The sequence below is a fragment of the Zonotrichia albicollis genome, chromosome 6 (assembly GCF_047830755.1).
Source record: "Zonotrichia albicollis isolate bZonAlb1 chromosome 6, bZonAlb1.hap1, whole genome shotgun sequence".
NCBI classification, from domain to species: domain Eukaryota; kingdom Metazoa; phylum Chordata; class Aves; order Passeriformes; family Passerellidae; genus Zonotrichia; species Zonotrichia albicollis.
Genome location: NC_133824.1, coordinates 14,953,856 through 14,979,815, shown reverse-complemented (window position 1 = coordinate 14,979,815; position 25,960 = coordinate 14,953,856). Strand labels below are relative to the sequence as shown.

General features: G+C 42.1%; 1 protein-coding gene across 1 annotated transcript in view; it reads left to right on the top strand.

Moving 5' to 3' along the window:
- The window catches only part of NRXN3 (neurexin 3), a 970,824-nt gene that overhangs the window by 40,120 nt on the left and 904,744 nt on the right, over nucleotides 1-25,960 (top strand). Inside the window, exon 2 of the mRNA XM_074542546.1 lies at nucleotides 11,400-12,642. Within this exon, the coding sequence (XP_074398647.1) occupies nucleotides 11,934-12,642 (709 nt within the window). The 5' untranslated portion in view covers nucleotides 11,400-11,933. The remainder of the gene's footprint in view (nucleotides 1-11,399; nucleotides 12,643-25,960) is intronic.

The window sequence follows — 25,960 nt, the reverse complement described above, 5'->3', positions numbered from 1 at the left end:
TACTAGCGAGCAGCAAAATATTGGCAGCTAAAAACTAGGTACTATAGATAAAATGAGTTAAAGTCATGTGTGATGAAGTTACACGGGGAGAGGTTTGGCCTAGAATCTGGCAACTGGCAGGTTGCAGGAACCATCTGTTGCCGATGGTATCAAGTAATCATTTTCATTAGTTACTTCTAAATCTCAGTAACTCAACGTAATTTGGAAGCAGAAATTCTGCCAGGTTATTACAAGCACATCAGGTATCTTCCATGTAAGTGTTGATTAGAAAAGCTTTTCCCCGTTTCTCCCAGACTTATTTTTGTACTCTTGACAGGTGTGGGGTGGGAGACTGGAGTGCTCAGTCTACCCAGGAATGAGTGCTCTCACTAGTGAGGTTTTTTTTCTACCCACATGTTTTAGCTACATCCTAGGCAGAGTGTCCCCTTAGGTATAGAGAGGAGTTGTACTGTTTTGTCTTTCCTTGCTTCCCTTACCAGTAGACCACAGAAAAATCACTGTGAGGGTTTGTGGTGTTTAATTTAGAAACTGGGGCTAATCTTGCAGCATTTCCCTCACTGGCTTCCAGTTTGCCATCAGCTACCAAAACCTGTATGTGGAAAAAGGAGGTGAAAATTGGGACCAAAAAGGAGCAAGACCTATCACTGCCTCATCACTTATCTCTGGAGTTATGCACAAGTTCCCCAACATGTGAGCTGAGTGCAGGGCTTGGTATGAAAGGGAAAAAGTGGGTGCTGTTAGCAAGAACTGCTCATAATGTTTTTGTCAAAATAATGGCTTTTCAGACTGTGAAAACAATGTTAGCAGAAAGGATGTATTATTCAGAATGTTCAGATTTTTTTTTTTTGTTGAGAGGGAGGGTAATACATTTAAAATTGATTTGAAATGAAAAGTTATGCAGTTGCTAGGAATGAAGCTATTTATATAGCAGTCTCAGTTTTCCCACTTCTATACTCCTTCCCTATTCTATACTTCTTTCCCAGAAGAAATAAAAATAAACTGCAAATAATGACTGGAAGTTACTATATCCAAAGCCAGGTAAATTAGAATGTTTCATTTTTAAATTAAAAATAGAAAACTCAATTAAATCCCCTCAATATAACAAATGTTATTTTCATTTTCACTAGTGGCTTTCATAACAAACAATTATCCTTTGTCAGCTGTATTGCTAACCATAGAGAGATTCATATTAAGTATGGCAAAGCAGAAAATACGTCCCATGCAGCTATGGAATACCATATAGTGATATTCCCAGAGCCACTCTTGCATCTGTAACCTTAGAAATTCTGGTCTGGGGAGTTGCAGGAATTCAGGTATTTTCTTTGCTCTCTCTTTTCTTCTTTGTAGTTTTTTTTCCTTTCCTATTTTTAAAGTATGTGAGTTTGAATCCTGGCTTGAGCAGGTTGAGTTGGGATTTTGAATTCGCAGCCCAGTCACTCAGAATGTCAATTGTCTTCCAGGGCACTGCACTGTGAGTCCCAAGGCTGGAAGCTCTTTAAAATACCATCTGACTTTTAAAGGAACATTTGCAAGAATATATATATTTTTTTCCCTCCTTTTTAAGCCTCTCTAAATCTACCAAGTATGATTGATTTATCAATATGTAGCCAGTAATGATTAGATAAAGAGGTGTGTCTCCTCCAGTGGTGTTAAAATGCTCCATTGGAAAATTTGAACTAATTTCTAAAGGCATTAATTTCCATAGTGCTGCTAGTTAGCTTTTTCTTTCCCTGAGCTCACTTGAGGTATTAAGCTGGCTGACAGACTTTGCTTCCTGGGTCTGTGGCCCTGCACATTCCTGCATTTGGGGGCTCTAAAATAGAGAGAAGATAGAAGAGTGCTGTGCAGTGCCCCTACCCTGTTTCTCAGGTGTTTGAAGGGTTATTCTCTGTTACACTATTTCCTAGTGGTTTTATTCAAGTTAATTTTAAAATAAAATGCAGTTTTGCTCTTCTACCCTTCTGCAGTCATGCCCAAGTACTTTTGAAAGCCCAGGACTGTCCAGCCTCTGGACTTCTTGTTTTAGCTAGTGTCTGCCTCTCTGTTGCTCTGTATGATGATTCCTCTTGTGCTTTGCCACATGGATGCATCCCCAGCCTTTTTGACATCTTCTGTGTTGCTTACTCCAGGAAATGTAATTTCATTATTAGGTGGTTCCACTGAAATAGGCAGATGAATCCTTTACACTTGAATTTTGCAAAAATCCTTTTGTTTTGCACATATTAATGTTTGGTTCTACATTTCAGAGCAGGAAGTTTCTGAGGAAAAGACAATTAGAGAGAAAATTTGTAGGGCAAAACAGTTTGAAGCATAGAAAGGCAGGAAGATGTAAATGAATTAAAAAACAAAAATGAGAACTCTGTTCTGTGTGTGACTTGTCCCACTGTCTGGGCCAATAGGACTCCTAAGATTACCTGTTCAACAGCCTTCCTTTCAAAAGACATTGTGCTGGAAGCATTGTATTTCTGCTTTGAGGGTCCCTAGGGCTCCAGAGCCTAGGTAGCCTTCACAAGGCTGTTTCAGTCCTTGGCTGTGAGGCCACTGCTGCGGCAGAGTGGCAGGTTTGTTGTTCCAGCCCTGCCTGCAGGCAGTCTGGGTTAGGTGGAGGATTGCTTGGTGCACTCTGACAGATCACCATGCAGTGCTGCAGGCACAGGCCAGGCTGAAATGACTCCTTGCAAGCAGAGTGTGTTTAGTGTATTTCTTACCTGTGCCATAATTGCTGGTCAGTTTAGAAACTGACCCCTATCATGAAAAATTACAAGTAATTTCCCTGATGATCTGGAAAGTTTTCAATATCCTTAGCCATTTGAAGTGTTATCCTTTTCCAGCCAAGACAGTGACACTTAAAGATTTTTGCAACAAGTCTGTGTTGGCAAAGATTTCCACTTCCATTTCCCCAGCATGCTAGAACTGAGAAACCTCTCTATGCATAGCTTCTCATCATGCTCACCCAATTACTCTGAGGTAGAAGTGGGGAGAGGGATGGGGTGGAATGAATTTTGGCAGGAATTTGTGTATTAGAGGATGAAAACAACAGTTAGCTGGAACAATGCATTGATTTCCCATGGCAGAGGATTCCCAGCCTGCTGTTATATGTACACCCACGAAAAGCAACATGTTTTTGGGGCTAATGGTATGAGAGGAGTGTGGTTCAGAAAGCAGACATCCCTCACAGTGGCTGAGACTTGTAGAGCACATAGCAGGGTGGCAGTGGCAGCTCCCTGTGTGGGTCAGCATCAGGCACTGGGAGCTGGGTGCTTACAGACCAGCCACACTTCAGTTCCTGTGTTTAACTGGGCTCCCTGAAAGGCCTTTGGTCCACAAATGGAACCTTGGCTGCTTAAAGGGCTTAGGAACTGAGGGCATTGCCTGCACTCAGGACAGCTTCTCACGTCTGTGTGCTGTGTTTAGGTGTTTGTGTTTGCTTTGTGGGAAGCTGAGTAGAAATTTTTGCATGAGATTCCTAAGTTGCAATAAAACTTCAGAGAACTGAGTTCACTTATTAGAGAGTGCTAACATGTTACATAATGGAAAAAAAATCCACTGTAGATTTCAAGATGTCCATGGGTCCTTTATTTCCTTTTTAAGTGGATGTGCTTATTTTCCTGTGGACCAGCAGACTAAGAGAATGATCTAAATTAGTTCCTGGCCATACTAATGACAGGGAAATCTGGCCACGTTCGGTGTCCCCTCTATACATGCTATGTTTTTAGTACAGTAACAAATTGGATTGCACCTGCCTCCTGTCTTTATAATATACTGTCACAACATTTAAAAACATGCAGATTGCTCTGACTTACTGGAAATAGGTCCAGGAGTATAAAATATGTTGAGGAAGTGTGAATTGACTGTGATCTGTAAGTGAAACAAAAAGTGAGTTAAAATTTTGTTCTTACTATAGTCATGCTGATAGTCCTTTTAAGCTTTTATTTTTCCATTTTTTTAAAGAAAGTGTTATACATCAGCTGGAATATAAAGGCATTTTAGTGCTAGCTCAAGTACATAAAATCACAATTATTAATGTGTACATGTGTAGTGCCTCATAACTCTGCTCTTGACTATGTTGTGCTAGATTCTGTCAGACAGAACAGAAAATGCTCTTGCTCCTGAAGAACTTAAAATGCATATGCAAGGAAGATGCAGATGGGATGACAGACAGCTAGGAAAAGCAATGTATTAGTAGGGTTACTTAGTATGCTGGCCATTTGTTTTATTTTGTTGTTGATTTTGTGCTTTGTATCTTTTGCTAAAATCAGGTAACTGAGAAAGCAGTGGATCAGTGACTTTTTTCCTCTTGTTCAAAGTCAGGAGTCCCCCCCACACTCCAGTTGTGTGTCCCCTTTGAGGAGTGTCTAATGCTGGCCTGTGTCTGTAGTATCAATACACTTTGGGGGGAAAGTAAGCCCATTCTACACTGTTAATCTTAGGAAAATCTTTGAAGCAGCCTTATTTTCAGGAATTAGTGACGTGCTCAAACTTTGGTTTTTGGTAATGATAAGCACATTTTCAAGAGATTTAATTTTTATTAAATGAAAATGGAAATACTATGTATGCATGCATTAAAACAAAATGGAAATACTTTATACTTCTGGAAGAAGTATTGCTTTATCAATAATGTGGTACTACCAAATTCCCCACTAACATTCCCTGCTGAGATGTGTATAGCTACTGACTGCATTTGGTGTATTAGGGTCTGGTAGAATAAACAATGCTACGGATCTGTCCGAGCTTTTTGATGGCAGGAAGGAGAGGACGCGGGGGATGGAGACAGACCATCTACAGGAGGAGTAAAATAAATGATAATGATTCAGAGCTCTCCAACTGTTGAGCTTCAAAGTCTGCAGAAAAGCAGGTATTCTTTGTTCTCTTTTCACGATGGTGGAATTGAGGCAAGGCCAGTGTTCCCAGTGCAGCTGCCATGGGAATTACAATAAAGGCTGTTGAGTTTTGCAGAAATCGCTCTCCTGGTTAGTACCAGCTCAGAGATGGGGGAGTCTGGTTTCTCTTTCGTGGCAGAACAGAGCAATAACTGCTCAGCTGCTGCCAACGCTTCCTTTTAGCTACTCCTTGTTAGTGGAGAGTTTGTGGTAATGGGGGTAATTAACACACTGGGAGTCATTTCTGTGTCCTGGAAGGGAACAGAAAGCCATCAGAGCAGCCCCAGACATGATTGCTCTGCAGGGTTATTTTCCCTCTCTCTTTCTTTCTTTTCCATTGTGCTTGGGTTTTGATTTTTCTTCTTTGTGTTAAGAAAGCTGGAGAGCTGAAATGGTCTGTAAATTGCATTCATGCTGAGCCCAGGCTAGGTAGGCTAGTTAAAGGTCACTCTCATGGACTAGATGGCCTCCTCTGTGGGGTGGTGAGAGTGTTTAAGAAGGGAGTCACAATGTCCCTTGTGGCGTTTTTAACCCTTCTTTTTCCAGATAGATTTGTAGAGCTGTGGTTCTGAGTTGAGTTTGTTTAAATAGGCCCAGGAGGTAAAAATGTGAAGGGTGGTTATGATAAAACAGTAACTCTTTCAGCAGTCAGATGACTTTCCTTCCTGAGAAGTCAGAAGTGGGGCTGTGCTGCCATGGTCTCATGCTGTTTATTGAACTGAGCATTTTGTTGGTTTGCTCATATCCCTTCTGAGGCTGCTGGTGGCATTTCAGTGGTATGACTTGCTAGTGCAGGTGAGTTCAGCTCTCCCATGCATAGGTGCCTGGTTTGGGTGTTACACAGTGTTTCTGGAGCTGAGCTCCAAGGTTAGCCTTATCATAAGCAGTCATTCTTGCCTTCCCCAGGGAAGAACTCAGAATGGGGAGAAGGGCAGTGGGCTTAAACTGATTGCAAATCACATGCCCAGGTACCAGGAAACCAACCAACCACCTACCTACAGGTTACAATTGATGGTGAATGCATGTGCATGGGCATATACTAATCCACTACAGGGAAGCAAGACAAACTAATTTAGCTTTATAGTCTATTTTTTTTCTAACTTTAAGAGGACACTCTTAAATTATAACTCTGTACCTCTGCTCTCTTGCTTTCTGCTTGATACAGTTTGTTTGCAGCTGTCTCCTAGGGAGCTCAGTGCTGAGTTTAGATAAGAATTAAGTAACTCAATATCAGTTTTCAAGAATGGAAAAGTTAAGCTTGCAAGATATATCAGTAGTGTGAAGTACCAAAGAACATGGTACCAAAGAACAATTTCTGCTTGGGCTTGGAGTAGGGCAAAGGCATGTGTGGTTTCACAGTGATGTAAGAGACTGGCATCAATTCTATTTCCCTGAAAACCATGCAGAAGAGGTCAACAGGTGCTCCATGTCAGCCTCAGTCCCTAATTTTAAGATACTGGTCTTCATATGCCCATATCTCTAGATCCAGGATAAAACCTGAGATATCACTGCTTCTCTCATTAGAGCCAGCCAGCCTGTAATGTAAACGCTGCATCCCATGAAGTTCTGCCAAGTTCAGCACAACCTAGGTGTGTTCAACTCTTTGCAAAGCAAAGCTCCCGTTTTGGACCTCACTTCCAGCCTCTTCACTGGGCAGAGCCCATCTTGCCTTACCTGTGACCCCTCTGAGCTGTATAGTGCCACTGAAATCTCCCTTGGTAAAACAATAATAGAATTGAAATATAATAGAAGCTCTCTGTCTCTATCTTCATCCTACTTCTTTCAGCTCAGCTTCCCTGACACCACTCCAGCGTCCTCTCCATCCCAGCAAGGCTATGAGGTAGTGTCCAGATTTATTACTGAGATGCAAATGCTACTAGAGGAATTAAAAACTAAATTAGCCCCTGCAGTTTTCTCTAGTCTCATGAATTTCAAACCCTCCATGTCCCCTCTCAGTTCTCTGTAAACATCCCTGCATGCATCCTTGCTGAGGATCTTGTGTGATGGGAAGATTTCTGTGCTCCACTGTAGCAACTCACAGTTTTCACATCTGCATTTTTTATTGGAAGAGTTATATTTTTTATTTTTATTTTATGCTTTGACCCTTTGTCTTTTGCCACAATTAAGCTGGGGATAGATCAGGCAGAAAGATTTCAAAGCATTAGCCAAAAGGAGCCTGTTGTTTCAAAGTGGATGAGTGAATAAATACTATGAATTCCTCATTTCTCTCTGCTAGCAAGCTGGACTTTTAATATCAATTATTGAGGGTAAATTTTACTGTATCCTTTTGAGCAGCATATGTCATAGAGCTGTAATGATTTAATTGCTGTACTTTTTGCCAATTGAGGGAAGACACGTGGATGCAGAGCCAAATTAGGATCCTGCTTACTCCTTCCTAAAACTGCTGCTTCATTAGGGCTTGAGGAATAAAGAAAACAATTAGATTTTGCTTGTTTTAGAGTGAAGGAAAGGACAAAAGTGAGTTCACGTGGGATATTAAATACATGGATCTTAGGTGACCAATGTATATTTTTCCTTCTGCACAAACTATGGCATAGTGAATAGTTCTGGTTGTGGAAGAGGATCTAAGACTGGTGGACTGTAAACTTTTCCCAACAGTGTGTCAGTGGGATTTTGTCCAGCATCCTGAAGTGGAATAACAGGACTTACACAGGCTTGCACTGGGCTGCTGAGGCAGGGGTTTGCAAGAGAAGCCAGCCTGTCTTTGAATTAATCTAACTCTGTTCTTTTTTCTGCTGAAAATTACACTTTCAAATACAAGTAAGTCCATCCCCAAGCAATAAGCTGCCAGAGAGGAACGTAGTGGAGGAGGGAGGACAGGGAGTGACAAACCCATCTCCTGCAACCTTTCTGTGCAGTTGGGTAAATAAGCTGCAGAGCAACAGCTTCTCACCCCCTTTCCTAAGCAGGTGCATTTCAAGACATTTGCAAAGATATTAACCCAGCATAGAGAGTGTGCCAGTCAGTAATTATGGAAATTAGTTGGCAATTAGATAATGTCACTCACTCTCCGCATACAGCTGATAAGTGGTTGAGAGCCACTTCAAAGCAAGGGCTAGACCCCCTCCGTGGGCTGCTGAGCAGATGGCTCTGACCTGGCATTAATGGGCTGCTGTCAGGCTTGGGCAAGTGTGCAGTGGTTTGGCAGCGCTCGCCTTGGGGCTGCCTCCCTTCCCTGGCCAGGGAACTTGTGCAGCTCTGTCAGCCCTGTGAGTGGGATTTTTCAGTGGTGCCAGTGGGTGTTTCCTGCAGTGGGTTTGGCATGTGAGAGATGCTGAGCTGTCTGCTCACTGTGCAGGTTCCTCAGATCTCAGGTGGGCCAGGGAGGTGGTACAAGCTGTTGGAAGTGCAGTGGAGATAACTTGCTTGCTGCTGTCCATCATGAAGACCCTTTTTGTGCAGGATGTGGTCATGTTGTGACAATGGGATTTCTCAGAGATAAAATATGTAAGACAATACTCTGTGATTCTGTAGCTTTTGTCCCAAACTGTAATGTATTGCTATGGTAGCAGTGTGCTGTATGAGGCTGGTAGGGTAGTATTTATGCTAAAAATAAAATGGTAAGAGCAGAAAATTATTCATTGTCAGCATGTCTTGGAGAATCAGAATTGGTGTGTCAGGATTTACTCTCTCAAGGTTGGGATTGAGATCCTGCCTCCTGCTATAAAGGGTACAGGGTCTTCGGAGCTCTTCATGAAGACCCTGCTGCTGTGGTAGGATTTGCTCTCACAGACTTAACTGTGTGAGACGTGAATCTGGAGTAATGGGAAGCACCGTGAGTCAGGACTGACGTGCGCTGACAGAGCTCTGGGGGAGTCACAGATGGCCCTCGCCTGCTAGTGGCTGGGTGTGGGCAGCCTTCCCAAAATCTGAGCTGTAGTGTCTAAATGGCAATGAAGCACCCAGCAATGACACCTATATTTCATGGCTTTTGCATTGTCTTCCTCTTCTGAAACAGAGCTGGCACTGTCTTCTTTCAAAACAGCTAGAAGGGGATTACCTCGGCTTCTCTCAATCAAAACAGAAAGAAGAATTGCCATGGCTTCCCTCAGTCAAGACCGCTGTTCTTGTTTTAACCGTTTCTGTCTGATTTCCCTTGTTGGCTATGCCTTTTGTCCTGCCCTAATGAACTTGTATCATTACAGAAATTTGCACCACAGAGGTAGCCTACTCCTATTATTGTACCTTTGAAATATCCCAAGGATTGAAGTGATCCACAGAGGCTGGGATTTGTCTCTGTAAAACAGGGTTTCAGCATCCTGGGATTGGGAGAGATTGATACGCTTTTCAGACAGGAATTTGAACTGTGTGTGGACATAGGCATCTCATCTGTGGTTATCTATAGTGTTCACACCTGCTGCTGTGACTTACAGCATCTTTCACTGCTTATCGAAGTGTTGGTCTTCTAAAATGGGGAGAGAAGAGTATAAGACTGAGGCTGCTTTTGTTGCAGATGGTGCAATCTACTCTGCCCAGGAGAATTTAAAGGTGGGGTGTGAGCCCTGCTGCATTGGGGTCTCTGTGGATGGTTGCTGCCATGCTGGGCTTGTCACCCTTCTCACCCTTCACAACTCATCAGAGCCGTCTGATGGAGTAGTGAATTTTGCCATGGTGGTAGTAAATGGTCCAGGAAGCTGTGAGCTGCTGGAAGCACATCACTGGCTAATTTACACACATTATGATGTTCCTATTTCCATCTCATCAGCAATTCCAGGCTTGGGTCATCACTTTCTCTCTTACCTTTTTCTCACTCTATTCTTCTCCATAAATCATGGGCTATTTTAGTGGATCCACTAGGGAGCACAGAGAAGAAAGGTAAATGGACAAGAACCACATAATTTTTTTCCCAATCCATTTTTCAGAACCCCCCAGAACCCCCATGAACTTAACTTAGCCAACACAACCCCATGAACAATTACAGTCCCAGTTATGATTATTGGGAAGACAAACAAATTGAGGAATTTGATTCTGTGTTTAATTCTTCATTTTACACCTCTCCTAACACCTCCTTTTCCCACCTTCCATTTTTCTCAGCCAAGCTGTTAACAATTAAAAGCAATTATCTTCCCTCTGGTTTTGACTTGATTTTATTTGTGTTTATAGCAGTTTAGCTAACATGCAGCTGCAGGAAACAGGCCTGGTTTCCACTGGGCACTGAAAGCTCACATTTCTCTCCAACTTGCGTGTTTTCTTTTAATTGATCCCTTTTGTTTTCTAAGTGACTTGTGTTTTATGTCAGACTGACAGCTCTGGAGACTTATGGCTTCTGCAGGTCCCTGGGGCAGGTGAGGATGTGCCTGTGTAAACTCTCCCCTCTGTTTCTTAGTGATTCTCCTCCAGCTCAACCTCTGTCCCTACCAAACAGAAGCTTTCCAGCACTGCCCACTTGTGCAGTGCCTGTGTGCCTTCTCCTTTACAGCAAGATGGATGATGGGGTTGCAATGCATCTGCTGTGAGCAACTCTCATGGTCCACAGCACTAAACACTTTTCCCAAGCAAATACTGCCCCACAATATTTGTGTTCCAGATTGTGGAAGCTGTGTTTATGCTAACTTCTGTGAGGCTGAAGGCCTTGATTCTCATCACTTCCCTTCCTGCTTTGTATCAATGCTAATGTTAGCCATTCCCAGAGCTGTTCTTGTGTCCAACCCATCTTTGTGAACAAACACCTGTGTTAATAGAAGACTTACTTTCTTCTTGGGTAGAATTTTCAAAGAATGTGCCTTGCTTTGTACTGCCTTTACTTGTCACTTAAAACATCCTCCTACACCAGGCATACAGTCACCCACATGCAAGTATGCAGAAGTGACTTAATTCCTGGTGTGAACAGATGTAACTCATTCAAGGCAGTTGGAATTCTTTGTTCTTAATTAGGGGTGAATTTGGCCTTTTTGCCAAACCACTAGACCAGGGTAAGTGGTTGACTGCTTAGACAGTTCTTATCATCTAAGCTACAAGTTTGCTATCATCTAAGCTGCAGGTTGCCATAAATAATTTGCATAACACATGTTTCCAGGTTGCAGAGGTCCGTGGTAGAGTCTCTGAAGAATGCAAGACATGTAAAGTAAAAACAGCTATTGTGTGACAGGCCGACAGCAGGATTGTATTCTCTAATCCTTTCTTGGTGTGCTAGGAAGCATAATGTAAGCAATGGAATAGGAAGTTTGGTTAGTGGTGGAAAGCTCCGCCACCATTTCCCAGTAAAGTCAATGAGATTGCATCCATCAAAGGAGTTAAATAATTTGGTGTATTTTTATATTGCTCATTGTTGTTATGTGTGCAGATGACTTGATGAGTTCTCTATTTTGGCCTCTTAGTTTTGAGGACGTAGATGTCCTTGCAAGGTCTTTTGAGATCTGTACAGCCAATTGCAAGCATGGAGAAGTGTCCAGAGTACCAATAAATGTAAATAACTTATTGGACAAGATGCTTCATAGTAAAGATATTGTGAGTAATAAGATTAACTTTTCCCTTTCTTTTTTTGTCTTGACCCCACAGGTCCTGCAAGCTCCGTGAGTGCCAAGCAGTGAATTATGGGCTGGGTATCCACCAGTGCATCATGAAGATTGACTTTATTTTTGCCCTCTTGAAGTTCATGTGCTTTATGAATTCACTCTCTCTTCTATCTCACTGCCATCTCCGTCAATATTGTCACCACTTCTAGAAAACAAGAATTTGAGGCTTGGGGTTTGGCTCTCCCTTTCCTTCCTCCTGGAACACCAGTGACACCTTTGTGCTCTACCAAAAAAAGTCACTGTAAGTTATTTTGCCCTTCAGAGAAGTATACCATCTGGAGAAGTTGCTTCATGTACCCTGTACTTCTGAGATAGAAGCCTCTGGTTCCTAAGGATAATTGAGGTCTTTCCTTGGGAGGAAACACTTCCTCTTGGCCACTTTCAACTTATTCTCCTGTTCTCTGTCACTCCCTCTGCTCCTCTTCCTTTTAGATTTAACATTTGGTGTTGACTGCTGAGGTTCTCCCAGTAGTGTGGCTTCTTTTTTTCTCCTAGGGAAGAGCAGATTTTTGAAACAATGGGCTTCACTCTGCATTCTATCTACTTCACCTTGAAGGTGAGTTTGCTGCTGGGCTCCTTGCTGGGTCTCTGTTTGGGTCTGGAGTTCATGGGCATCCCCAACCAGTGGGCCCGCTACCTCCGCTGGGATGCCAGCACTAGGAGCGAACTCAGCTTCCAGTTCAAGACCAATGTCTCTGCTGGGCTGCTTCTCTATTTTGATGATGGTGGTGTCTGTGACTTCCTCTGCGTGTCCCTGGTTGATGGGCGCGTCCAGCTTCAGTTCAGTGTGGACTGTGCGGAGACGACAGTGGTCACAGACAAGCAGGTGAACGACAGCAGCTGGCACTTCCTGATGGTCAGCCGCAACCACCTGCGGACCGTGCTGGTGCTGGACGGCGAGGCCAAGCCCGGGGAGGTGCGTCCGCAGCGCCAGCACATGAACATCGTCAGTGACCTCTTCATTGGGGGAGTCCCACTGGACATCCGTCCTGCTGCCTTGACTCTTGATGGTGTTCTCAGTGAGCCTCCATTTCAAGGATATATCCTGGATCTTAAATATGGCAATTCTGAGCCGCAGCTCCTGGGCAGTCAAGGGGTCAGACTGGAAATGGAAGGACTTTGCTCAGAAAACCCCTGTGAAAATGGTGGCACTTGCTTCCTTCTGGATGGCGAGCCACACTGTGACTGCTCAGCCACTGGATATGCTGGCAAGCTGTGTTCTGAAGGTAAGAGAGTACTTCCCTGCTTCTCATTGACCTTTACACAATCCAGAGTTAATTTGTTGTTTAGCAGAGCTATGACAGAGTTTTTATTCCTGCTGATTGTTGTCAAAGGAATGCAAGTTCTACCATTCTTTTTCCAAATACAAGTAAATGGGAGTAGATGAAGAGTATGAGCAACTGCAAGAAAGTATCTTTCTGAAAGGATGCTGCACTTGTAATATGGAGAGATTTTCATCAGCAACTTATTAATAAGGGTAGAGAACATAAATTGGTAAATAAAACTAAGAAGTATCTTAGGTTGGTGTTGGTAAAATAAATGGCTGGCTTTTTTCAGTAGCCCCTGAGAACTGAGTGAAGTGTCAGCAAATAGGAGCCATATATATATATATATATATATATATCACTAACATAACTAATTGAAAGGACATTGTATACTTTTTTGATGTTAGCTGTTGCTAGCCTGTGGAAGCCCCATGCTTCCCTTCAATTGCTTGCACACTAATCACTGAATGGCACCTTGATTTTTTTAGCATCCTTGATTAAATTGCTTAAATTTCTTTTAAAATTGATTTTAGTATGGCAAAGGGAAGAGGGATTTGAATGTTTCCTCATTGTTTGGTACTCTCTTTTTGAATTTGAGTTTGAGAGTTTTAAGTCATGCCAACTACATGATGAAGTGTATTTCAGATTTTTCCTTTGGTGTTTAGCAATGTGATGGTAATTGATTTTGTATGTGCAGGAGACTTAAGTCAACTGAAAATCCCTGTGTGAATTTGAGAATCTCATCATAACATTATTTATGCCATTTGGCTTTAAACACCACAGTTTGAGCTTGAACCAAAGATGAAACCTGGACAAGAAGTGTCCAATCTCAAGGAAAAAAGCCCCAACCTGAAATTTTGTCAAAATGGAAATATTTACAATAATAGATTTTCACGACTACTATTTGTTCACTTCTTTTGGCAATGAAACTAGATTAACCAGAGTTTAGCCTGTGCAATGTGAGATGTGGTGAAAACAGTCCTTATACAGTTGCTATCTAATTAAAAAGCCCCACAGCTTCACATCACAGTCTGCATTTATATGGAGAAGCAAACATGTTTTTATAGGAAGGGAAGGTTTGGAAAATAAACATAGCATCCATATGTGCATTAATTTTAGAGTGATTTTAATAATAACGGAAAATTTGGCTTTATATCCAAATAATACAGTAGCAGTACATTAGCCTTAGACAGGATGTGTGAGTCTGTGAAATGCTGAACCCAGAACTCTTCCTGGCTATTTGGTCTGACCTGATTAGTCCAAACCATTAATGAGCCAGGGCTATTGAGCCATGAGTTACGTGGGGCTGGGCAGAATTCTGTGTTCAACACTGTGACTGGGCAGTTCAGGAGCTGGGCCAGCTTTGATCCTCATACACTTAGGGAGCAAACACACCTCAGGTCTGAATGCTGTGGTGACAGAAAATTGCAAGTGCCACACAGGCATGAGGACCCTGAAACATAAAGATGCCAGGCTCTGTCTGCTGCTGGGCTAATGGATCCAGACTCCTTGGGGAGCTGCTCAAGACATCAACAGTGTATGGTTTTCAGTGAACCTCTCGAGGAAGTACCGTAAGTGAGCAGGAATTCCATGTACCTGTGGGGCAGTTGTAAGATCTCTAACCAGGGCTTGGGGGAGGACTTTCTGCATTTCCTGGGTGGGTGGAACAATCTGAAATACATCTTCTAATGAATCCAGGGATATTTTTGTTGTAGACACCAAGGATAAAGCAATGCTATTGTTACTGTTTGAAGCCGTGAGTCACCATTGGTGTTTGTTTTCTGTAGTGATTCATCAGTTTCCAGCCCAGCCTGCTGTTAAGGGTGAGCAAAGAAGTTTGTCACAATGTGCCTTCTTAAACAAACACCTTTAACTCACTGTTAGCTGGGGTCTTTTCTCTCTCAGAGAAGATGCTGTGTGGAGAACTTTTCCAGTGGATCAAATGTAGAGATTTCCACAGTCATTACCTTGTTTGGTTCTTCTTGTTTTCTCATGTATTACTAAATGGTGTATATTTTGTTTATGTTAGAATTTTATAATCAGCCTTGTTTTCAGCTTCCTTTGTGCTGCAGCAGTGGTGAGTTCTGTGTGTTAAATACTGCCATTGAAAAATATGTTACAGTGTCTGTGCAGATGAGTGGGAAAACCAAAAGAAAAGGCTGTTTAGTAAGTGGAAACAAGCAGACAAAGAAAAGTGGCAAGAAAAAAAACAGGAAGCAAATTAAGTATAGCTACCTTTTTGTCTGACTTTGAAAAGCACAAGATGATGTCTTTCAATTCTGCAAGTGTGGCAGAATCTCCACTGATAAACAGTAGGATGTGGCAGGAATGGCAGAACTGGTTACAGGCTCTTCCTGCTTGCGGCTTGATTGGCCATTAAACAACTTGTATTTTCTTTGTTTGCTTTTTTTCCCCAAGAGACTGAAATGTTTATTGTCAGAACTGTTCCCTTTTGTTTTTGTACGTTTATCATGCCTCTGAATATATGCAGAAGTAACATGGTTGTTTTATTCCCAGTCTCACTTTTGAAAAAGATTGGTCTCTCAGCTGGATACAACAACTCCCTTTTTGGGGAGGGAGCCTTCACTCCATTACAATATTTACTAATCTGTAGTCTATGTGCATATTTTCATTTCATCATCAGAGTTGGCTCTTTTACTGGGAACTGATGGATCCGATCAATAACGAGTTCTGTTTGAACAGCTAAATGTAATGTGTACCTTTTTAATAATGAGTTCTCTTGACAGTGTCCAGGCCATTACTTGGCTATTGACTGATTCCTATGTCTGCAGATGGTAAACCCATAGCAAACTCATTTATTTTGTGGCCAGAGATAGAAGAAGTAAACCGAGAGTGGAAGCTGCTGTTCTGTACTATGATGGAATGAAGCTCCATTTACAGTATTATAGGCTATTGTAACTCCAAGTGCAGTTCCAGTTATGATGGATGTCAACAGACAACAACCATTCCATACTGAGATGAAACTGTGAATCCTGTCCAGAATGTGTCCCCAGTGTGCAAAACAAATGTAGGCACTTCATGTGCACCCAGAGTTGGTAGGATTGTGTACATCAAGGCAGTCACATGCCCAGATGGTAGCTGAGCAGGTACAGTTTCTGTGTCTGAGTTTAGACAGTGGGAGTGGAAATATGTGCACTTTGGGAAGTTTGACTGTTTTGAATAAAATGTGAGACAATTTTAATTGCAGTTGGAGTAAACCGGTTCACTGAATCTGACAGCTCTGTAGGGTACAAAGGATGGCTGATTTGAGTAGCTATTAGTTTGTATGTTTATGGGCAATGGTGATATTAGACATGAAAGCTGAACTCAGAGACATCTTCGCCTCTTATAAACCTCATCAGTCTCTCTGGAATCAGGATGCTGCCAAGAGAATGAGGTTCCTGTAGAATTTGATAATCACAGATACATTCAAATATCTGGAGAAAAACCCCAAGAAAACCCTTCCCCATGCATATTTTGCAAGCTGAGGTGCTGTAGAAGCCAGATGGGGTTATTTATATCTGCTCAGTCAGGACCACGCTGTCAGTTTGCAAGGAATTTTCTCTTTCTCTGACACTGCTGTGTAGAGAGTGAGCTCACAAATGTGGACAGTGTGAATGCAACACTGTTTGTACAAGTGTATTTCGGCCTAAACCCTCACCCTTCTTCCAAGACTCCTTCTGGACTTTGTGAGGAAAGGTGAACAGAAGATGTGCTTAGAAATGCATTAACTCTGCTTGTAGTTGCAGAAACCAAGACGTTGATCACCAACTTCACAAAGCACCATGCTGAAGCCTTTGTGTTGCCTGCAGGGGCTGTTTCTAAACGAAGGCTGAATACGGGCTTGATTGCAGCTCTTCCCTTGATTACAGAGCAAGATTTCCTGGGGATGCTGCCTGCTGAATGACAGAGGAGCCCATTGCTCTGTAATTATCACACTTGTAACTGCATCGGGAACAGATTTTTCTATAGCCCCTCAGATTCGTTTAAAGTGACAAGTTACTGCAGGATTTATCCTCCTCCTGCCCCTTCAGAGCAGCCCAGCCTTGGCTGTATCTGAAGGCACTGCCCAGCCTCACTTGCAGTCCCTGTATCTCCCAGTCTTCGTAAGACCAAAGAATAGTTTGGCACTTTGCCACGAGCCTGATGCTTGCACTTAATTTGCATATACATTTACATACATCTTGTAATCAGAAACAAATGAATATGACCATAATATTTGCTTCTACTTGCATGTTCCTTGATAGATGAATATAAATTGGTTGTTGAATTCACCAGCAATAAACAGTTGCAGACCCTCCATTTGGTCTTGTGCTCTGCTGTTCTGGAGGACAGCAGGCAGTTCTGGCTCATGCTTTGGATGGGCTCAGATTTTCACTCACCAGTGCAAAACTCTAGAATGATCGTCCCCAAGGTCTGTGGAGTAAATATTGCAAGGGGCAAATCTGCTGGTTTATGTCACTTCTTATGTCACAGCACTGGTCACTGGGCAGAAAGCTGGTAAGAACTTTGCCCATAGTTCATTTTGCAGCACTTCCGTTTCCCCCATCTCTTTTGCTTGCTCATTCTTCCTGGTTTACGTTCGTTTTGTTGTATTTAAAATCATAATATTTTTTCCAGTCTGGTTGCAATTTTTTTTTATGCAATGCCAGATGAGCACCAGAGAAAGATGATGTGTTCAGGTATTAATGTTTATAAAGCATTTTGAAACTTCAAGGTGGAGTTTAGGCACCATTTGTTATTCTTAATGATAAATATTAAAACTGAGCAGGAGCCACAGGATTTGAATTTAGATCCTACATACTCTTTCACAGAAGATGCCAAGGACCCCTCTCACTAAGTGTGGACTAAGCAAACCCTTCCCAGAGCTAGCTGGATTTGTTTTGTAGCCTCCTCTGCTTTAAAAGCAGGGGAGCTGCAGGACGACTGTGGGACCCTGTATATGGTGAGTGCCACTGATTCAAATAGTCTGGCTGCAATACAGGCTGCAGAATATGCTGACAGCTATGTTCTTGTAGTTTCCCTCTCTTGTATTATAGATCACTATGGGGCTACAATCCTTTTCTGCTGGATTGCAGGTCAGCTACAGACCTTGGGTAAAAGAGATGTTAAACCCCTCAGTTAGGCCAAGCTTGGACATTTCCTCTGATGAAGTGAAGCAGGTGGTGGTTGGGTACAAAGGAGATTGCTGCTTGGTGTAAGGTGGAACTGGTGAAGAGTGACAATAATTTGTGGGCACAGGGAAGAGTGAACTCAGGGGGAAAAAGTCTCAGGATGAAAATGTTCTTTTATAAAATGTTATAGAAGTTTAAACCATGGCTCATATACACTGTTTATAGTAGCTGCTCCATATTGGTTTTACCTGCCTGATAGAATAAAAGAAGAGTGCTTAGTTCTTGCCAAGGCAATGTGATGACCAAGCTTCTGGAGGACTAAATCTAGATGGAATTTGGATACCAGCATTCTCTGTAAACCCACAGACCAACCTGCTGGCTCCTGCTCTGTCCCAAAGTGTGCTCAGCCTGGATCTAAACTGGAATTTTTGGGCATTACTAAATAAGCATTGAAATTAAAGTAACTGGTAATAATTATGTGAAGGTGAGCGAAGTCAGAAATTTCTCTTTCCAATGTAGGGGTTTCCAACTTGATTTCTGAAGAAGGTTTATTTTCCTTTGGTTTTGCCATAAAAAAATAAAAGTGGGGGGAAGAATTGATTTATTATTACTGGGCAGGCTTCTGCTGAGCTAGGCAGCTTGTCATGGAGGTCAATCACCAGTAAATGCAGCCCCAAGCAAGACAGCACGTGCTGTACCTTTTGCTTTCATCCTTATTCTGGTACGAAGGTGTGCAGGGCATTTGCCACAAGGTAATTTTTGTTATGTTTTGGTGAAAAATGGAGGGCAATAATCCTCCCAGATACCTTGAGGATGCTGGAAATGGTGCCACAAAGCTCCAGGGAGAGGATCGGAGGAGGAGCACATCTGTCCAGTGAACTCTGTCACTACTCAAAGAAGATGAGCCTCTGCACATCACCATCAGCACTGAGTGCTCCCTGGTGCAGGAGAAGGTGGTAATCCCTGTGATGAAATGGTAGAATGCCCACCTGTCCTTGGCTACCTTCTAATTTCACTTCTGATTTTAATTGTTTCTTTGCTAACCAACTTTGAACTTGATGGACAGAAAAGCTTTTTTCTCTCCCTATGGAAAGCAAGGGAGCTGCCATGTTATTGCTGTCCAGAAACAGCAGTGTGACTTCTGGTGTATGTGTGTGTCTCTTGCTCAATCCTTCATTGCAGACAGGTTCACTGCCGTTGTAAACCCACCCTGCAGAGCAAAGCAGATGCCCTTTCTCCATCTGTAAACAGGTCCAGGAGCTGACAACTGGGTGCAAAACAGCCCAAGGGCTGAGAGAAGTAGATGTGGGGGGGGTAGGAAGGACTCTGGATGTCAGAATCTACTTGAAGCAGGACTCATTTGTATTTGAATGTGTTTGCTGTGAAATGGGGCTGAGACCTGAGTATGCTGGATTCACATTCTATGCTACTGACACCTTTGCCAGTTATGCTGTGTCAGCTCTCCAGGCCCTGCCTGCATGTACGCTTGTTCACCTCATTATTCTGAAAAGAGACCAAGGTATAACGCATAGAGGAAGTGGAGCAGGGCAGCAGAACTTGAATGGTCTGGTCATAAGAGTGTTGGCACCTAAGACGCTGATTTCCATTTCTGCTACAGTCTTTTTGCGTCCCTGGAGTGATTTGCTGGCAGACTGAAGGACTCAAGACTGAATCAATTGACCTTTCTTTGCAGAGGATATGTACCTGGTTACCCCCTGTGTCTCAGTTTCTATATCTGAAATATGTAGCCAGTGGGGCTTCCTATACTCCAGGTGTTAAGAATCCCATATGCTTCTGTATGACAGTGATAGAGACATATAAATATCTTAGCATGACAAGTAAATGATGATAATGCACGAACACCCAGTAGAATGACCTGGTTTGATAATCAGTTTTTTAGCTAGGACCTGCAGTTAGAAATTAAGGTGGGTTTTTTTTTTTAAGTGGCCATCTTTGAGGAGTGCTCCTCATCTTTCTTTTCAACAGAAATCTCCCAGTTTCCTGCTGCTCTGTGCAGTGTCACACTGTGAGTGGGCAGACCTTTCCCAGGCCAGGCTGCAGTTGTGCTGGTAAAGACAGAACCTGAGCAGCAGTGCAGCCTCTTCCCTGTTGGTGACATGGAGCAGATGCTGCACTGCAGGGTGCTGATACAAGCAATATGAGAAAGAGAGGTGTTTTTTTTTTTTTTTTTTTGGGTGTATCTGACCCATGTGCTCCACTGACCTCCCCCAAATGTCCTCTGCTGTGAACCTCAGATGCTGATCAGATGCTTTTCCTTGTGCTGTGGCCCACCTCTGCCTACCTGTCTGCATTGGCTCTCTCCCTGCTGGTTTCAAGCTGCCCCTTTCACCCTCCATGCTCAAGACTCGCCTCCACCTTGTGCTGTCAGGGGAAGCAAGGAGAGCACAAAAGGCCACCCAAGCAGAATGGCATCTCTTGCCCTTCCTCTGTTCCTCTATGCATAAAAAGCAGGATAGCAAAGAAAGCCCACTGGATTGTTTCCGAGTGTTTAATTAGCGCAAAACTGGCCAGTGTTTTGTGGTTCTAAGGCACTGAAAGGGTGTGTAAAAACTTTGCTTTTCCTGTTAGCTCTCATCAAAGCTCTGACTGCTTATTAGATAAAGCAGGTATATTTGTCTGCAGTTTGCAATGTAGGGCAAGGAGGAAAGGTATGCTTGACTCAGAGATTTTGTTCTGAGGTGTGATCTTCCTCCTCTTACTCATGGAATTTGACCAGTTAAGTAACCTGATTGAATATAATGGATTGAATTTGGCTCTGAGTATTTGGCAAGAGATCTTTATCACAAAAGGAAGAAGCAATTCCTTGGTAGATATAGGAATTTGAGCTGTAGGTTAAAACCAGGCTTCAATCTCTAATAGTGCTGGCAGGCTCCATAGTTTGCTTGGCTGCTGTATTTATTCAGAAGCCTTTCTTGGGCTCTGTAGTCTCTTGGGTGGATTTTCATTTCTTTGCAGTTTGTTGCCTTAGTACTTGAGAAAAATGACACTGCCTGAGATTTCCGAACCTCTTGTGTGTCTTCACAGGCTTGTGTTTGATTTTCTGGTTATTCCTGCTGCATCCATCTTGCAAGTCTGGCTTTCAGGGTTGGAGAGCCTCTCAGTACCTTTCTCCTCAAGGTAATGCAGGAGAAATCCTTGGAACTACAGGCACATTTCTCCAGTCAGGCTGGTCAGGAACAAGAGTTGAGGAATGGCTAGCTATGAAGAGAGTGGCTAGTGTTGTGATCTACAAATTTCATAGTTCAGTTGTGTTTGCAGCTGAACTCCTTAAGAGTATTTCTGTATATGGTTAAAATTTCTTATATTTCTCAAAGACTTTTTTTAAATGGGGAAGAAGTGTGTGGAGTCATTCCTTAATAAATTACTGATTAAAAAAATAAAAGGAAAAAGAAAAAGATGACGTTTGTGAAGAGGAAAGGTGACTAAATTTCTTGTCTAGGACTACCTAAAAGAAAAAGCTGGTAAAGTAACCAGAATTTCTGTATTTTCACTTCTGTCTTTTGCCTTTTGCTCTGTGTCTTCTCTGTAACTTGGTGTGGTAGGAGGCAGGGGGCTGTGCAAAAGTAACTACCCTGCATGAAGCCTACCAGACCTCTGGTGTAATGGGAACTCTGTGTAGGTCCTTGTAATTCACATAGCTTTGACTTCAAGGAAGATAACTGGAGATCAGTGAACCTGAAAGATTATGGATGGATATTATTGCCATTGTGAAGCAGTAGCATTGCTATATCCCTCAGCATAACCAGAGCTAGAGGTAGGTTTATATTAGTGTCAAAGGTGGGGCAAAACTCATACAGCCATATCTAGCTGAAAATTTGGCAGATTAGGTACTGGTAGCTGTGTGATCCCAGAGCTTGAAATATGATGATATTGTTATAAGTTTATTGTGTAGAAGACTTTTTGAGTAAATATTGGATGCTGCAGAAAATGGCAAAATCCTCTTTCTTCAGAGTTCCTCTAGTGGGCACTGTATTGTTGGAGATCTGACTTCTTTTCTTCATTGAAAAAAAAGTAGGGCTGAAGTGATCAATTTGTAATTTCGCTTGCTGGCTGCCTCCTCCTAAATTTTCTTTCCCTTCATTACTTAAGCTGAAATGCTCAATTGTGTCTCAGCTGCATCAATGAACACATCTACAACAAATTCCAAAGTCTGTTGGTTTTGAACAGACATGAGGTTTATATACCTATACACATTATCTTTGCTTTGCATCTGACACAGAAATGTATCTTTAAGGCAGTCTGGTGTTTGCCTGCCCTATGGTGTGGGTTTGAATGAAAGACATGTGAAGTTGCATTTTGACCAGCTAAGACACATCAGAATCAGACAGACTGGAAATGTTTTCCTTGTGAAAAATGGTTGTTTCATTCAGATCAAAATATTTAGAAAAAGAAAAAAACCCCAACTGATTTGGATGACAATCTGCAGAAAAAAGCAATGTGTTTTTAATTTGCAGAATTTCTGAATCCTGATTTTTTAAAAGAAATACTCTATGTCTATTACACATAACAATATAGCTTATTTTAAAATTTACCAACATGATTAGCCCAAATATGGATCTACTACTGATGAACTGTAGTATATCACAAAAGTGCTGAAGTGTTTTAAGGGGCATGTACTCCCACAGTGACGAAATTGAACTAATGGAAACCCATGGATTCAACCCCACCATGCTCCTGTGGGAACTGTTAGATTCAGAAGAACAGGCAAAAGGAGACCTAGGGATAGGTTAAACTTAATCAGAGAGGAGAACAGATTTCCAGCTTGCCAACAGCAAGTGGAGCCTGGAGCACAAATACAGCAATGACCAGATTGGTGCCCTTTGAAGCCTCCCAGGAGAGAAGAGTGGTGTGAAGCACTGTTATCCTTTCACTTTGTTGGAAGTGACAGCTCCATAGGTACTGCTGTCTGTCAAGGGCTCCACTAAAAGAAAGGCTCGAGGAATAATTATGAGTGGAAAGGACTCTAGTGGGCTCTTTCCCATTTGACTTCTAATATGTATCACTGAACAGTGAAAGTGAAGGCAGCAAGGCTGAGTTTATTAATGAAGCACCACAGCTGCTGATGTGAGAGCCTGAGATTGTCAGCAGATTGTTTTTTAGCTTTTTAGCATGTTGGTTGAACCTAAGTAGTTTGCAATGCAGCCAAACCTAAGGACTGGGCAGCAGGCATTCCCAAAGAAGAGCTTAACAAATATCTCTTTGTGCAAGAAATGCTCTCTGAAATGCAGCTAGCCCAAGCTGAAATTTGGGCTGGATAAGCAAGACTCTGCCTATGAAAATAACTTAGGATCTGCACCAGCATGGCATGACAGTCATTCTTGAGCTCTGGGATGTTTTCCCTGTCATTGCTGCTGCCAGTGTGGTGACTCCCATTTTGCCTGAGGCAAAAGATAGCTAAACTGAAGCACTAAGTAACAGATCCTCTATCCTGGGAGAACAATTGGGTGTGATTTCAGAACTCATTTGTCAGTGGTGTTTAATTATAGCCTTGCTACCACTTACAGTGGAGGTCACTGCTATATTGTAGGTCTGTTTAGTGCTCCCTCTGGTTTTAAAAATCTATGAATCTATATCATGCTATTTTGGGGCATTTGTAGCAGTCTCCACTAGTTTTCTTCCAGAGCTGAAATTGCTTAAGTTTCCCTCCTAGTTAATTGACAAAATGCTGTTGGTGGAAAGCTGACTAAAACAATTTAAGCCACTTTTCAGGTCTGGGAGTGAAACAAAATGTAGGTTATATCTTATTTAGTGTCTCTCCTTACAGTTGCCCAGCTGTTTTTTCCTTCTGCACAGCTCTGCTGCAATGTGGGCATGTGAATTATTTGAACTTGCAGATACTGTGTCACCAATGAGCTGTTCTGTAGTGAAAATATAAAATGTAAGGATCATTATGTAAAATGTTTTCTTGCACATCTGGTCCCATAAATAATACTCAAAATTAACTTCATATACCAACTACTCTTTATTCAAGCAAAGTTTTCATTCATCTGATGGAAGATGTCCTTAACTAAGAACTAAACACAAATCTACTTAGATTTGTTGATCTTGTCAAGTTACTTTTAAGTCCATATTGAAAAATGATTCAGGCATCTTGAAGCCTTGTGACTGATCTTGAATTCAAAATAGCAGTTTTGATCATTTTACCTTCATATTGTATTTATTTCTGCCCTTTTTCACCTCTAAAGATTTGGCCCAAAGATCACATTCTTCCATGAGATTCTATCCTTGCCTGCGTTTGCCTTTAATAATTTTAATGATCTGATACTGAATGGAAACCAAGACTAATCAAATGTTCTTCTTTTAAAAGAGAAGTGGAGAAGGAAAATTAATTGCAAAAATCCTGCTTAAATGTGATCTTAAAGTTGTGAATTTCAGAATTAAATGGTAGTACCTGCTGCAATCAAAATGCCACATGGCATCCATTCAAATGTGCTTCAGGCATCCTGCACTTGAATTGTGTGCAAGGCAGGAAAATAAAAGAGCTAAAACGCTGTCAGGTTAATAATAAATTGTGCATACATGTGGCACATTTCATCAGAGTATTCGTAAGCATCTCACAACTACTGATAAATCAGTCATCCTTCACATCACTCTGCTGCACTGTGGAATGCATGCTATCTCCATTTTACTGATGGCAAAACTGAGAGGCAAGCAGAATGAAAATTATTGAAGGGTATCAAGTCAGAAGCTGCCTGAGGTGAAATTGGAATCCAGAATGCTAAATCCTAAGTATTAAACGATGTAGTAGTTTATCTAGTTTTATCCAAGTGTGCTAGAAAACCCACAAAATACTGTGGTATACATTGAATATGAAACTAAAACCAGAGCATTGGATTTTAGGGATTCTTGTAAAATTTCAGTTGAAATTCAAAGAATTTAAACTCTTTTTATTCTTTTTGGTGGATTGGATTGTCCATAACCAAGGGGTTCTGCCTTTGGGGCTGTTGTCTCATAACTTTGCCCGCTGAAACCATCTTGAACCAGCTTGTTCTGTACTTCGTGCCAGTAGGCAGCACTGCTTGGGCTATGCTTTATGGATTCCCCTGTTTAGTGCTTTTTTCAAATTGGTAATAAGGAAAAATAGACTTGTAGCAAAAAAAATTTTAGCTGGTTTTGCCTGTCTGTGGTTTATGTGTGCTCTGATACAACTTTTCAAGACAGGATCCAGTTCCTCTAAATGTTTCCAGTAGAGAAAGGGTTTATGATTTCACTTAAAATACCAAAATGTAAGACTAATTTCAAATATTTGAATACATTACTGAACATACCCTTGGATAGAAGGTGATAGGAGACAGTATGGCTTTACATTTTCCCTCCCTTCTGAATTTATTCAAACCTGCAAAGGTTAGGCTCTCCTGTAACCTTCTGTTTCTGTCCGGCCTTCATTGTCCATAGAAACAGTAAGTTTCACTGGAAACTTTGTTCCAGAGTGGAGTGGTTCCAATGAACCACTGAAGGCAGGACTCTGTTGTGCTGAACTTCCAGCTGAGTAGAACTGATTCTGTAGAAGGTTGTTCATATGTGATGAAGAAAGAAGAGTTTTCAATTTGACTTTTTTGTTTTGTTGGTTATTTTCATAGACTCATTTAGGTTGGAAAAGACATTTATGATCATCAAGTCCAACCACTAACGTGCCAGTAAGTGCTACATCTACTTCAAGTGATGGTGACTCAACCACTTTCCTCAGCAGCCTGTTTCAGTGCTTGGCACTGAAAACTCTTTCTGTAAAGAAATTCTTTCCTAATATCCAACCTGAATGTCCCCTGGCACAGCTTGAGACTCTGTCCTCTCATCCTATCAATTGTTACTTGAGAGAAGAGGCCAGTTCTCCCCTTGGCCAAATCTACTTTCAGGTAGTAGTAGAGAGGGATAAGGTCTCACCTGAGCTTCCTCTTCTACAAGCTTTTTCTCTCCCCCAGCTCCCTCAGCTGCTTCTCCAAAGACTTGCTCTGCAGACCTTCAGCAGCTCTTTTCTCTGGACATGCTCCAGCACCTCAATGTCTTTGTTGTGGTGAGTGTGGACTTGAGCCGTGGCCTCAACAGTGCCCAGTACAGGGGGACAACCACTGCCCTGCTCCTGCTGGCCACACTATTGCTGATAGAGGCTGGGGTGCTGCTGAACTTGTTGGCCACCTGAGCACATG